This window comes from Melozone crissalis, unplaced genomic scaffold (assembly GCF_028551555.1).
Source record: "Melozone crissalis strain CALT ecotype California unplaced genomic scaffold, PUWL_Pcris_2 ptg000002l_1, whole genome shotgun sequence".
NCBI classification, from domain to species: domain Eukaryota; kingdom Metazoa; phylum Chordata; class Aves; order Passeriformes; family Passerellidae; genus Melozone; species Melozone crissalis.
In genome coordinates this window covers 23655189-23670151 of record NW_026535780.1, presented here as the reverse complement: position 1 = coordinate 23670151, position 14963 = coordinate 23655189, and the positions used below count along the sequence as shown (strand labels likewise).

General features: G+C 52.2%; 1 protein-coding gene across 1 annotated transcript; it reads left to right on the top strand.

Annotated features, from left to right (window-relative positions):
* The first annotated feature begins 3878 nt into the window (after positions 1-3878).
* KLF10 (KLF transcription factor 10) lies at positions 3879-9211 on the top strand. Its single transcript, XM_054280425.1, has 4 exons — positions 3879-3962; positions 5513-5752; positions 5855-6731; positions 7637-9211. Exons 2-4 carry the CDS (start codon positions 5522-5524, stop codon positions 7894-7896), a joined length of 1368 nt encoding a protein of 455 aa, XP_054136400.1. The 5' UTR covers positions 3879-3962; positions 5513-5521; the 3' UTR covers positions 7897-9211.
* The last annotated feature ends 5752 nt before the right edge of the window (positions 9212-14963 follow it).

Below are 14963 nucleotides of genomic sequence, written 5' to 3'. Positions count from 1 at the left end.
TAATTTGTTTCAAATGAGATTTTGGAATGTTTTAAATAAAACAACTTGCAATCACAACAACGACAGAACTTGCCATAAACAGCAAACACAGAATTTCACCAAGAACTACTGAGTATTTGTTCCACAACCTTTATTTCAGCCAGGGCAGATGCATTTGTGAGGCAGGAGCTCTCTCCCCAGCTGTGCCCTGTGTGACAGTAGCACCGTCAGGCAAAGGACAGCATGTTCTGGGAGCCAAGCAACCATTTTATCAACATTTTTCCCCGTTGCTTTCAGTGTGAAACACACAGTAAACACACTCTCCTTTCTCCACCCAGAGATGTGGGATCCAATGGAGTGATTTGCAAACAACTATTTGCTGCTAGTAGTGAAAGGAGTTTGGATCATCCTGAAGTGAATTCTCTTTTGGCAATTCCCTCTAGATAAGGCAGTCAAGCCAATGTGTTTCCCTGCAGGCACCGCAGGGATCTTATAATACCTGTCAGAAAGTCAGGCAGATCCCCAGGCTGCACAGCAGGGACAGGGGATGGAGATGCAGGTTTCCCTCTATGGCTTTCCTTCAGGTGCCAATTGTGGCAGCTGTAGGAGCAAGGAGAAAGGGATCCCACCACTGGCAGCCTGGTGCAAGGGGGCACAGAGGAGAGCACATCCCATCAGATGTGTCTGGGGTACCACTGGTGAAGCCAAATAACAGAGACTCCACCTATACAATGTATCAGCTGAAATACTGGAATTAAAGCAATAAATAAATAAATAAATAAATAAGTAAAATTTAAAAGTGTATTCCTGGGAATAAAATGACCACTTTACCACTCTTGTCAATACATGTGTGTGAAATTATCAAGTATTACTTTAAATTACTTACATCTATGGTCAGGTTCTGCAATATTTATATCCTTTTTTATCTTCAGGCTGGAGCAACTGCTCATTTCTTGCAGGTTGGTTTGGGTTTTTTGTGGTTTTGTTTGTTTGTTTGTTTTGTGTTTTTTGTTTGTTTGTTCTTTGTTTTGGGTCTTTTTTTCTCTTTCAGGCATAACTAAACTCTCTGGATGTTTCTTGTTTCCTTGTGTTCCAGCAGGTTACAGGAACACATCACCTGCTGCCAGACCCCTTCTGCCAATTGGGATTGGCTGACATGGGGAAGAATTAAGCAGAATGAAAGAATAGGAGCGTGACACCATTGAAAAGGGGAAGGACAGGAAGAATGACATAATCACAGAACAATTAGGTTTGAAAAGGCATCTGAGACCTTTGACTGAACACCACCATGCCAACTGGGCCACAGCACTGAGTGCCACCTCCAGCCTTTCCTTAAACACCCCCAGGGATGACTCCAGGACCTCCCTGGGCAGCCCACTGCAGTGCCTAATCACCCTTTAAGTGAAGAAATTCCTCCTAATGTCCGACCTAAACTGCCCCTGAGGCAACTTGAGGCTGAATACTCATCCTGCTGCTTGCTGCCTGGGAAAAGAGCTCAACCCCCACCTGGCTACAACTTCTCCTCAGGGAGTTACAGAGTGATAAGGTCACTCCCAACCCTCCTTTTCTCCAGGCTAAACACCCCAAGTTCCCTCAGCTGCTCCTCACAAGACTGGTGCTCCAGACCCTACATCAGCTCAGCTGTCCTCCTTCGGACTCTCTCCCGCAGCTCCATGTCCTTCCTGAATTGAGGAGCCTTGAACTGCACACAGCACTCAAGGTGTGGCCTCACCAGTGCTGAGTACATGGGGAGGGACCCTGCCCTGCTCCTGCTGGCCACACTATTGCTGATGCAGGCCAGGATGCCACAGGCCTTCTTGGGCACCTGGGCACACACACTGGATGATGTTCAGTAGCTGTTGAGCAGCACCACCAGGTCCTTTTCTTCTGCACAGCTTTCCAGACGCTGCCCACAGCAGGTAGTGCTGCATGGGGTTATATGGACAAAAGTGTAGGACCAAGCAATTCTCCTTATTGAACTCCCTACCACTGGCTTTGGGCCATGGATTCAGCTTGTCCAGATCCCTCTGCAGGGAATTCCTACTCCACAGCAGACTGACACTCACCCAACTTGGTGGCATCCACAAATTTATTGGATTCCCTCATGCAGATCATCAGTGAAGACATGAAACAGGACTGGGCCCAACACTCATCCCTGGGGGACACCACTGGTGACTGGTTGCCAAATGGATGTAGCACCATTCACCACCACTCTCTGGGCCTGGCCATCCAGCCAGTTTTCAATCCAGAGAAGAGCTTGCCTCTCCAAGCCATGGGCTGCCAGCTTTTTCAGGAGCATGCTATGGGACATGGAGTCAAAAGCTTTCCTGAAGTCCAGGTAGATTACATCCACAACCTTCCCCTTATCTACTAGGCAGATCACCTGGTCATAAAATGGCAATCAGGTTGGTAAGGCAGGACCTGGCTTTGCTAAACTATCCTGGCTGGGACTGATCCCGTGGCTGTCTTGTATGTGTCAAGCGACTGCCCTCAAGATGATCTGGTTCATAACCTTGCTGGGCACTGAGGTTAGGCTGACAGGCCTGCAGTTCTCTGGATCCACCTTCTGGGCCCTCCTGTGGATGATGGGTGTCGCCAGCTTCTAGTCATGTGGGACCTCCCTGGTTAGCCAGGACTGATGATAAATGATGAAGAGAGGCTTGGTGAACTTTTCCACCAGCTCCCTCATCACCCTAGGATGAGTTCAATCCAGTCCCATGGACTCGTAAGCATCTAAGTGGCACAGCAGGTCTCTGACTGCTTCCCCTTAGACTGAAGGGTGTCCATTCTGCTCCCTGTCCCTGTCTACCAGCTCAGGAGGCCCACTGGCCTGAGGATAACTGGTCTTACTGTGGAAGACTAAGGCAAAGAAGGTGTTAAAAAGAAAAAAAAAAAAAAAGAAAGAAAACGCAAACAATGCTGGACTGCTTAGGAAGAGAAGAAGGAGGGGAAATCTCTTAAGTGAGGCTAAATAAGCAGGAGGAAAGAAATTGAACCATAATGAAGCATCTAAGCATTTCTAGAGCCCAACAGCAGTCACAGCTGCAGCCTGGCCTGGATCTGGCTTCTCAGCTCCTGACACACACAGTCGCTCTTTCAACTCTCATTACAGCTTTCTGACGGGAAAGAGCCCGCCCTAAACGCTGCATGGAGCAGAGCGGCTCACACGGCTCCCGCCCTGCAGGCGCGCCGCAGCCCGCGGGGTACCGCGATCAGCAGTGACCCCGCTAAGCCGCAGCTGTTCGAGCCGCCGGGCGGCAGCGGCCGCGGAGGCAGCGCGGGCAGACACGGCCGAGCCCCGCGGGACCGGCCCGCCCGGGCTCTCCTCACGCTGCCTCTGCCTCGGCTCCCGCCAGCAGCGGCGCCCGGGGCTGGCACGGGCAGTGCCGGTGCACACCGGGGTGGTCCCGACGCGTGGCAGCGACCTCCCCCACCCCGAGGGTGCTGGCGGGACACAGCAGCGGCTCCCCCGGGCGCGCCCAGCCACGGGCACGGGCCAGAAAGGCCCGAAGAGGTCGGAACGACCGCGCCGCTCTCTCCCCCCCATCCCCCGCCCGCGGCCCCGCTTCACCTCAGCCCTGCGGGGAGCCGCACCGGGGAGGCGGCTCCCTCCCCTGCCGCCGTGTGACCTCATGCAGGAGGAAGCGCCGGGCCGCCCCCGCCGCTCCCACACGGATGCCGGGGAGGGAAGGGCACGGCGGGGGGGCGGGGGCGGCCGCCCTGACTCAGCCGCCGCCGGGGACACGCCGCGCTGACACTCCGGCCACGCCGCCGCGCGGCCGCCGATCACGCGCGGCAGCCCGGCGCCCATTGGCCGCCGCCCCACACACCTTTGCCGGCGATTGGCCGGCGGGCGGCCGGGGCCCCGCCCACCCCCCCGCGCGCGGGCCCGGGGGCGCCGCCGCCCGAGTGGGGAGCGGCGAACAAAAAGAGGAAAACCGGGAGAGCGGCGGCGGCACCTTGGGGCGAGCTCGGCTCCTCCGGTGAGCGAACCGGGCATCCCGGGGGTCCGGGCGGCTGGGACGGAGGGAGTCCCCGGGGGTGGTGCGGCATGGGGATCCCTGGAGCACGTGCGGGAGCGACCCCCTGAGAGGAGGGACGGTGGGCGGGAGGTCGGGCTAGGGCAGCGGCTGGAGGGGCTGAGTCGCGGTGGGGGACTGGAGCTGCTGGGGTGGGCTGTAGGAGCGCCGCCCGCGTGGAGAGCCCTCCGCGGGGCAAGCCGGCGAGAGAAGCCGCGGGAGGAACAGGAGCCGCCGAGAACCTGTTGGCAGCGCTGGTCCGGCGCCATGCAGCCTCTTGTGCCTGCGTGCCCGACCAGATGCGGGCGCTGGCCTCGGGGGCTGCATGTACCGGGTGGCAGCGGTGAGGGAGGAGGAGAAAGCCGGGGGGATCCCGGCGCCACGCGGGGTGGGCGGCGCGGCGGCAGGGAAGCGGAGCGGCGCTGCGGGAAGAGCCGACCGTCGCCCCCGTAACCCGCTTCCCGCAGGGTCGCCGCTTCGCTTCCCTTCCCTTCCCCCGCGGCGGGAGGCATCGGGTGTGGCGGCGCTGACCCCAGCTCGGCCCCCGCCCGCGGTGACGGCTCCTCCCGCCCGGGCTCCTTCCCCCGCCCGCCCTCACAGCCGGCCGCCGCCGCGCGCCGGAGGCGGGGGCGCCGCGCGGGGGAACTGGGGGAAAGGTCGGCGCGCGGCGGCGCCCGATCACGCTTTGTTCAGGTGCCCCGCCCCGGGCCGCGCCTTGCTCGGTGCGGACCAATGGGCGCCCGGCGCGGCTCTGGGGAAACCAATAGGGGAGGACGGGGGCGGTGCGCGCGGGGGCGGCCGACGGGGTGCGCTGAGGTGAGGGTGGCGCGCGCCCAACAGCCGGGGGCGGGGCCCGCGCCTGAGCCCCGCCCACAGCCCTGCGTGAGGGCCGGGCGGGTAATGAACAGTGTGGGGGTGCGGACGTGTGTCAGTGTACGTGTGTCTGTGTACGTGTGTCCTGGTTCTCCAAGCAGGTGATTTCCCTTGCACGTACGTGTGTGTGTGTGAGAGAGATCCTTTGAGTATTTTCTAGAACGTTTTTTGTTGCTAATACCTTTCGAAGAAAATGTGAATCAGCCCAAATGCCGTCCTTTCTCATATGCCAAAATAAGCACAGTCCCGAGGGCTGTGTGTTTCCAAAGCAAAAATAGAAGGAGGGTGGGATGGTGGAGGAAGCTCTGATTTACTTTTTTGGGGGGGTGTGAAGATTTTTCTTAAGTTCTCAGACACAGCTCTTGCAGTGTGGAATAACTTCAACATACTTAAGATCCAGAGTAGTTCTTTTGTCTCAAATAATTATATAATTTTCATGTCATGGTCAGATTTCCTCGCTAGCAGCTTCAGAAAAAATATTACATAAATAAGAAAGGCAGGAAAATACAGGTACACGAAATGTATTTACCTTGTTCACATTGCCCCTTTTGTTTTTAGCAATGCCTTCTTACAGGCAGCTGCAAAATACTCAAACTTAGCATCAGGTTTAAAGTTTCTCTTCTTTTGTCTAACCAAAACAGGAGTAAGAAATGGAGATGATGACTGAAAAACAGAGAGATATGAAGTATTTCTGGAACAATACACCTGAAAAAAGTGATTATGAGGCTGTAGAAGCCCTTATTTCTATGAGTTGCAACTGGAAATCAGACCTCAAGAAACATGCAGAAATGAGACCTATAACTCCTGCATCTGACATGTCAGAAGAAAGTGACGAGGCTTTGCTTCCTGGAGTAGCAGACTTCAATGCCATACCAGCATTTGTAAGTTTTCCAATTTGTGTGTGTGTGTTCTTGTTTTTAACAGTTAATGTGGTGATGTCGTGTTAGCATCCCCCCCTAACTGTGTCTCTCTCTCCCTCACAGTGCCTGACCCCTCCCTACAGCCCTTCTGACTTGGAGATGTCGCAGGTGATCCATCCTCTGGGCAAGGCGCTGCCCGAGGCTGCCAAGCCTCCTGTGGCCACACCTCAGAGAGAAGCAGAGAGGTCTCCAGCAGCCAGGCCTCTGAAAGCTCGAGTGACGAGTGTAATCCGCCACACGGCTGATGCCCAGCTCTGTGACCACAAAACCTGCCCTGTGAGAGCAGCCAGTGTGCTCCAGTACCAGGACAGTGCTTGGAGGGCAGCAAACAGGAGGCCGAAGGCCAAGGAGGAGCCCTCAGTGTGCTCCGCCGAGGCGCCGAGTGCAGCCAGCGCTGAGGCCAGCGAACTGTCCGAGGCAGAGGGAAGAACTGCAGAGCCAGCTGCTGCTCCCGTGCCCTTGACAAAGCCCTCGGTGAGCAAGGAGGAGCCTGTTCCTGAGCCAGCGGAGCAGCCAGCGGGGGCGGCACCGCCGTCCCCTGCCCCAGGCAGCGGGGCCCCCCCTGTGCCGGTGATTTGCCAGATGGTGCCGCTGCCCGCGAACAACGGCGTTGTGACGGCCGTGGTGCCCGGCGCCGCGCCCAGCCAGCAGCCCGCCCTCTGTCAGCCCATGGTCTTCATGGGCACCCAGGTTCCCAAGGGTGCCGTCATGTTTGTTGTGCCCCAGCCAGTCGTGCCGGGCACAAAGGCTCCCATTGTTAGTCCAAACGGCACGAGACTCTCTCCCATTGCCCCCGCTCCTGGCTTTGTACCTTCTACAGCAAAAACCACTCCTCAGGCTGATTCTTCAAGAATAAGAAGTCACATTTGCAGCTACCCAGGATGTGGGAAAACGTACTTCAAGAGCTCCCATTTGAAGGCTCATGTCAGAACGCACACAGGTTGGTTACTGCTGCTGCATGCTAAAATCTAATGTACAAAACTGTGGTTGTGTATACAGCTTGTTATAGTTGTAGCAATTTCTGGGTCTGTTTATTGAACAAATGGTGGGCCAGCAAAGAAACACTCTTTTTGCCAGCGTGCACTATAAAGCTGCCTGATCTCTGACGGGAAGTCTCCCTGAGGGGAAGTTGACTCAGCACTTTGTTTGTGCTGGACTCACTTTGGGTCAGAAGGTGTTCAGTAATGCATCTGTGGAAGCAAGGCCTTGCCCAACAAGGAGTATGCTTTCCAGAGTTAAAGATGCCTCAGTAGGCTTTTCCTCAGGAATGCCTTTGCCAGAAGTGGGTGAAACTTGGAGATTGTTTTATGAGAGGATGTGAGAATCCACTCCAAACTATTCCTGCCTTGGTTATTCTAGAGTAACTTCTCCAGGCTCAGCCCTTAACTGCAGTAGCAGAAAGACTTCCATGTATTTTCTCAGAGGCTCAGAGTGCACTTCTGCTCAGTTACATAAAGCATCACTGCAGGCTGCGCTTCAGAGGGGAGTTTTGGGCGTGCTGAGTCATCATTATCCGCAGTTTACACGGAGCTGAGTGTTAAAATCAGCTGTCTTGAGATGTGAAGAGCATTTCAAACAATTTGGTTCTGGAGAGGTTTTAACCTTTAACCCTTTTTAATCCCTTACCCATACTACTTAGCCTTGGAGATAGCGAATCAGCATGTTTAAATGTTAGTATATAAACAATTTTCCACATTTTGTGTGTATAATGCTTACTTAGATTTTTGGCTCAGATGCCTTAACAGAAACTTTCCAGCCAATTAAGTGAAATCCTGCTAGTTCAGGCAGCGGTGTTTATTGCTCAGTACTCACTGGGTTTTTCCCTTTGTACTTTATCCCTTCCAGGAGAAAAGCCGTTCAGTTGCAGCTGGAAGGGCTGCGAGAGGAGGTTTGCCCGCTCTGATGAACTGTCTCGGCACCGCAGGACGCACACCGGCGAGAAGAAGTTTGCCTGCCCGATGTGCGAGCGGCGCTTCATGCGCAGCGACCACCTCACGAAGCACGCGCGCCGCCACTTGTCAGCGAAGAAATTACCCAACTGGCAGATGGAAGTGAGCAAGCTCAGTGATGTGGCCGTGCCACCAGCCTCTGCGACCGCCCAGTGAAAGGACTTGATCTGAAGACGGTGGAATTAACTGTTGTTGCTGGGATGGGCTGGCTGAAAAAAGGCTTTTTCTCCCGGTCTGTGGTTCTCCCGCACTGGCTGCTGACAGCAGTACGGAGAGGCAAAGGCAGCCTGCGCTCAGTCACAAAAAATGCTGCTGGGAGAACCAGTGGCTGACTGGAATAGCGACTGTCTTTTGCACTGGTGAGGAGAGAAAGAAAGGGAAGGCTCTAGAGCAGAGCAGCCACATTGTGCCAGTTTTCAATTTTGCAAATCACTTGTGTATGCTCTAGATCCAGTCCCATGCAAGTGTTTCTGAGGGTTTGCTGCTCATGCCTGAGACCAACTCCAGTTCTAGCTCTCAGTTGTCTGTCTTCAGTAGGCACAGATAAGGACAGCGGCAATGTTCAGGCACAGGCTTGGAAGCCCAGGACCCACCTGCGTAAGATAATCTAAATCTGTTTTGCTACTTCTGCCACCTTTGCTTGGTAGGAGTCTTTTTCTCCTAACTGTTCTCCAGCCCCATCGTAATCGATTATTTGGTGCTGGACTCCTGGAGACTTTGGACATCTCCTTCTGCATGAGGTGGTTAACACACCCAGCTTTACACTGCTGTGTCCAGAGGGGCTTGGGATGGGCATGCAGGGGCAGTGCATGGGCAGCCAAAGGGCAGGAACATTTCTGAATCGTTACTAGCTTGTCATGTTTTCCCAGCTGCTTTGGCAAACCTTGTGATTGTTACAGCTGGTTGTAGCTGGGCATCGCATGATGCTTCTGCTTTTGTGTTGCTTATGGTTTGCTTTCCACCTCCTCACTGCGCTTGTCATGAGCGGATAACAGGCACCTTGAAGACAAACTTGGTAGCTGTAAACTACTCTGGTTGATTAAAGAGGAAAACCAAGAATCTTAGGCTTCTTGATTGTGTTATTCTTTGAAAGGCAGTTTATGCTAAAATTGAAAGGGATATATTATATATTGTATTAAATTAGAAAGTTGTGATTCAGAGAAGAAAACAAGGCAGTAAAGACCAGCCTAGAATTTAAACCGGCTTTTGTGACAATGCATCTATTTTCACTATTTGTATTTTATCATATTATGTTGAGGACACATATCAGAAAGTGAATGGTTTGAAAATAGTGTATTAGATCTGCTTTTTGTGACTACTTTAAAGATTTGCACATTTCTTACGTTGTACTTTATACTTTGTTTACAATAAACCAATTTTCTGTAATATTGACCTTTTTTTTAATTCATAGTGGAACTTACCCCTTTGCAAGGAAAATAACCTCAAAATAAAATTGTCCTGACCAATGGAACACTATCTCTTAATTTTTAAATATTTTTAAAGCACTATAAAGCCCACAGGAATGGAGTTTCAAGTCTGTGCTTACTACTGTGCATTTCTTTTGGATTGATTTTGGGTTTTTTGTCCCAGCTTTTCATCCTCCTGCTTTTCTTCAGCACCCAAAGCTAATCATGCCTATGTGGGCCACTATGACTCTGTTGAAAAGTATTTCCTTTACGTTGGTGATTGCACTGGCTTCCCCAGGAAGGAACCAGCTTGTGTTCCTGATGGCCTGGCTGTCAGGCCGGGGTGGTGGCTGCCACCCCACAGTGTGGGATCTGGGTCCCTTGTGGCCCTCCCCAGGGTCACTGGGCAGAGGTGCTGGCACCGAGATGGGCTCCAGGCTGGGGGCTTGCCTGCCCTATTACAGATGTCGCTGCAGGAGTCCCCTGGCAGGAGGAGAGCAGGGAATTGGGGTTCTCAGGGCAGAGGCTGGGCAATGGCTGGGCAGTCTGGCTTCTCTGGCTGCTGCCCTGTGTGCCAGCGGTGGCCATTGGCACTGCTCATGTGGGCTCCTCTGCCTCCCACTCAATCCCTGCACGCAGGGATCCCCACATTTCCCAATCCCACGGATGCTGACTCAGTGCCCTTCCCTGCTGTGGGTTTGGGTACTCCTTGCCTTATGCTGTGTGGCACAGGGCCCTGCGTAGGGAGCCTCTGAGTCATTGCCCTTCTCGTTCCAGGTGGGATATGCCATCACAGCCCAATGCAAAAGAGAGGCTCCTTCCTCAGAAATGTGAGATGTGAGTCCCATTCCACCATCTTGCTTCATGGTATTTCTCATTTCATGGCCATGAGATAAAATATTTCAACAGCTCTGGATCTGAGACCTTTCCATATTTGCAAGTAGTCACTGGACTAGGAATGAGATCCCCTCACCAGCTCTCCTGTCATGCTGATCCTTGAGTGCCGTTTTCTGCTGCAGCCCTGCAGAAGAGCGTACAGAAGGTGCCACCTCCCCACTGGTACTGTGCCCGTGCAGTGTCACTGTCACATACAGAAGGTGCCACCTCCCCACTGGTACTGTGCCCGTGCAGTGTCACTGTCCCTCTCCTCAGCAGTGCTTGCGGTGCGCTTTGAAGCCCCTCTCTCTAAGCATGGAGCTGGACATAAATCTGACTTTCCAGGCAAGCACCCTCATGCTGCCATGCAATAACAGAGGAAGAAAGTGGGTTTCCATGCCGTGATCTCCACTGCCTGTGTTTTCTGAAGGAAAAGCAGCTGCTGGTGCTTTTTGAGTAGCAACGCACTCTGGAGGTATGCAGGGGCTGTGCCCTGGGACCACCCACTGGCTGCACTGCTGGGAGGCTGCTGAGGGAAGCTTGTTCCTGGCATGCTGTGAGCTAAATAAAATACAGCTTCTCCCTCTAAATACAGAACTTAACAGCAAGAAGTGCACTTCTGGCTGGTTCCAGCTGAAGACAGAGTCATAGTTGTGAATTTACCTCATACCATTTTTAAAGCTTAACTGGGAAAGCCAGCTGGAAATTACATCAGCTATTTTGGGGTTTAATCCAAGGTTAACCTGAAAAATGTAGTTGAAAGGGCATTATTAGACACCTTTTCAATGCTAGCTTTATTGTGCAATCAAATTTGGCTACATAGTAGGAAGATTGATTTTTATGGATTTTCTACAGATTGCTGTGAATAATTAGAACCTCCTTATTCCTGTGTGTAAAACAAAGGCACACCTCGTATTTTTTCCTCCTGTTTGGGTTCAGTGATGAAGCCAAACAGAAATACAAACCAAGCCCACAATTAGTGCTTGGATGCCAACACGGGCTGGCACTGGCTGTGGCAGGGCTTGCCAGCGTGGCCACGGCTGTCATTTGCTGTGCAGGCATGTGGCTCTGGGGAGTTAATCCAAAGGGAACCAAGAGATAGCATACATTCTTGGTAGAAGATTTTGGAAGTATTGATAAACCCTCCAGCTTGCAGTTTAGCACTGCACTCTGGAGTGATGCACACACAGAAAAGTTGATGCTGCAGGGCTGACAAGGGTTACAGGAGCTGGAGTGAGACACGTTCCGTGTCTCAGCTTGCAGCGGGGAAGAGCAGTGGGGGTGTCACAACAAACTGTCCTGGGAAAGGAGGGAGCTAGCCCCTGTGTCCACAGCAAAGCAATACCACCCCATGCTCGGTGTCCTCTCCCTTAGGGGAGAGCAGGAGAGGGAGGCTGAGGGTGCCTGCCTGCCCTGGGTGTAGCACATTCCAGCCACAGGACTGGCATCAGCAGGATAGGTTAGGGGGCTTGAGGTCTGCTTATCCCACCCAAACGGATCAGCAGTAGGGAACTGCAGTGCCAGGGTACCCTGCATATGTCCTGAGCATTCTGTGAGTGTTCAGGGATTTCAGTCTCCAGAGAGGATGGAGAGAAGGCTGGAAAAAGCAGGCATTTTTCCTTGTGGTTTGGAAAAGAATGATTTCCATTACAGCAGGAGTATTTATGGGAGACTTAGATGCTCTATGAGTGAACTAATATGTATTTTAAAAGAAGAAGGGTCCTGAGCTGGGTCAGCTTGTCTGGACCCCCAGATGCAGCTGAGACAGGAACCAGGGCAGCCTGTCTACCCCTCCTTCCTGGTGAGTGCAGTTCTCTGAGGCTTTTCCTCCTGAGCTTTACCACTCAGCAGTGCTATTTCGAGACACCCTTAACCAGTCAGTCCTGTCATCCTGGCACAGGCTGTCCTCAGCCTCTGTGCAGGGTGGGTGCCACAGTGCAGATGGGGCTTGTGCCCAAAGAGCTGAGAGGGAGGACTTGATCATCAGCTGGCCTGAGACTTGCATGCCACATGCAGCGACATCAGGTATTCCCTTGGCAGTTCCCCACTTTTACTGTAAATGGATGATTCATTTGTCTGCTTTGGCAACAAACTTGGATAACCAAGGAAACAATCTGTCGGAAAAGCTGGAGCACAAAATCAGGTCAAGAGAAATGATGAATGAATATGAGCATTATGGGCTCAAGCTTTTAGTTCTGTATCGCATATTTTCTGCAGGACACTTCGCTTCTCCTGGAACGTGTGGTCAGGGAGAGTAATATTCAGCTAGAACAATTGGGTTTGGGTCTTAGAATGTAATTTAACACAGAGCTTGTCATACAGAGCTTCCATGTGTCGGGATATAGGGATCTGGAATGCTTTCTGTTGTGCCCAAAAGAAAATGGGATACTTTGGCAGTAAGAGAACAAGAGCAAAACACATCTTTAGCTATCTTGTTATATTAATCAGAAGACAGGAGATAAACTTGCTAACTCACTTCCTGTGCTGTGATATAAACCAGGTAATCATCATATAAAATGCATTAAATAATTCAGAAGCTTTTTTAGGAGAACACAGTTTTGATGAAACTTCATACTTCATTGTGTAGCCTACTCTGAAAGTCACAGTTGTCTGAGGAAAAAAAAATTCTGCTATTATCATGACTTCATTTCAACTACTCAGAAGGTTTTGGTGGATGTCAAGGTACTTGCATGGCAACAACTTCCTAAAGAAATGTACACAGCTGTGGTGGGGACTGCCCTTGCACTAACAGCTGTGGAGAGGCACAAGCACACCCTGCCTTAGCCAAGTATTCCCCAGAGCCTCAGCAAAACTTAAGTGGCTTTGAATAGCTAGGACATACAGAGTCTCCTCTCTGCCCACCTCATCTCCTGACTGCTTCCAACACATGCAAGAGGATTTGACATTTGTCAAGTCTACCTTAAAAAAAAAAACTAACAAACTAACAAAACAACAAAAGCCTTCACAAACTTCTCTTTATTGCCATCCGGGCTGAATTCCATACAATTGTCTTTGTTTAATGGTGAAGGCTGGGATCTTCTCGGGGATAGCCAGGAAACTGGCATGGGGTTCTTATTGTGAGCAACAACCTCAGGCAGTTAAAACCCTTCTGCTCGTGAAACAGAGCCTTTAGTGCTTAATTGCCTGGCAGTCACTTGGAAAGAGCAACCCTCACCTCCCCTAAATCAAAAGAGAGAGTATCGCATGCAACCTGCCTGGAATGAAAGAAAAACAGGGTACAGAGAGTACCTTAATGGCCTAAAATGCAGGGTTATCAAAACGTGAACGAAACTGCCATCCAGCAAACAAAGCAAGTCCCCTGAGCACCCATCAGCCGTGATGTAACATCACCAGTCGCTGCACAGCAGAGGAACAGCTGCTAAATAAAAAGGCGTTTGGGAGGCACAGCATAACAAGAGGACAGAGCAGCCATCTTCAAACAAGCTGTGCAATCAGCCCAATGAAGACAGAACTCTTATCAGCTGTAATCAGGATTCCTCAGGTAATCCTGACTGAGGCAGTAGGGGCTGCAAAAGCAGAACTGAGGGCAAGGAAAACCAAAGGGATTCCCCTGTTTGCAGCTGAGTGTGCTGCGCTGCTGCTGGCATCTGGTTGCTATGCAGGTTTAGGGAGTAGCTGCCTCTAATGCTCTTGGTTGAGCATAAGCGGTTTTATTTCCTTTTCTTCTCTCCACCATGACCTGCCCTCACAGTGCCATGCAGGTGCTCTGAGATGTCAGCATTCCTGCCTTCCTGGAGATGAGAGCCCCTGTTCCTACCTGCAAGTGGCTGAATGCAGTCCTGGGAGGAGGGGCTACCCCACCCTTGGGCCGTGGGGCACCTTACCAGAACTCCCACCACAGGGAATTGGGTTTCCCACTGGTACCACATTCCTTCCACCCGCAGGTGACAGTCACCCTGTCACCCCACCTTGTGGCACCACTCTGCTCCTAGTTCTTCACCAGCTCCTGCAGCCCAGAGCAGGGCTTGGGGCGTGGGAAACCAGAAGCAGCTCCATGGCATGGCAGCCTTGCTGGGGGCACTGGAGCGGCTTGAACCTCTCATTGATGCTGCTGGCTGCATCCCTCACTGGCCCTGACTCATGGGCTCACCTTCCCTTCCAGCACTGGCACCTCCAAACCCCCAGCCATCCAAAACTGGGGGCTCTTCTTCTCCTGAAGCCTGGGAGATGTTAGTTAGTGTCTTTGGGTCCTCACCTCCTCACCTGGCTGCAGCTGAGGTGTCCCGGGAGCTTCCCAGGCTGCCAGCAAAGCTGATGCTGCTCAGGAGGGTGGTGTGAAACCTCCATGTGCTTTTGCTAGGAAACCATGCTGGCAAGACAGTCATGCAAATTTTTGAAATAAAGGGAAAACTGTGGCATCCATGCGAAATTCTCAATGCAGTACACGAGTCAAAAATGCCAGCCGTTGAGCTAAGGAAAAGAAAGAAATTGCTACTGTCTGGAAGTACCCAGAGGGAAGCAGGGCAGGCAGAAAGGAGGAGCACTCACAGACTGGCTGGCCCAGATAGCATTGCTCTGCCTCGCACTGATTCATCTCAGCACGAACCTCCCAGCCGTGGGACAGCAGGAATTACTTCAGGTCTTTCAGGATGAAGTGGTCAGTTGGTAATCTGCAGCTGGGGATTCCCCCCCCATTTAAGCAAGGGACTTTTCAATGCCCTATTTAAGTGAAGCAACAAGTATGATGAGTCGATGATGAGTCACCAGGCCAGGAAAAAAGCTGTAGGAAGGCTGGACTATTTATAAAATGTAAAAGAAAGAAAGGAAATATATTCTAGATGCAGTTAGATCTGGACGGTGATTCCAACTTCTCTTGTGGGACAGCATATTCCCAGGCGCCAGACGGCAAACCTCCCGGGAGGGAGGGAGGGAGGGAGGGAAGGCAAGCGCTGCCAGGGCGTACACGGATTTTCCGAGAGG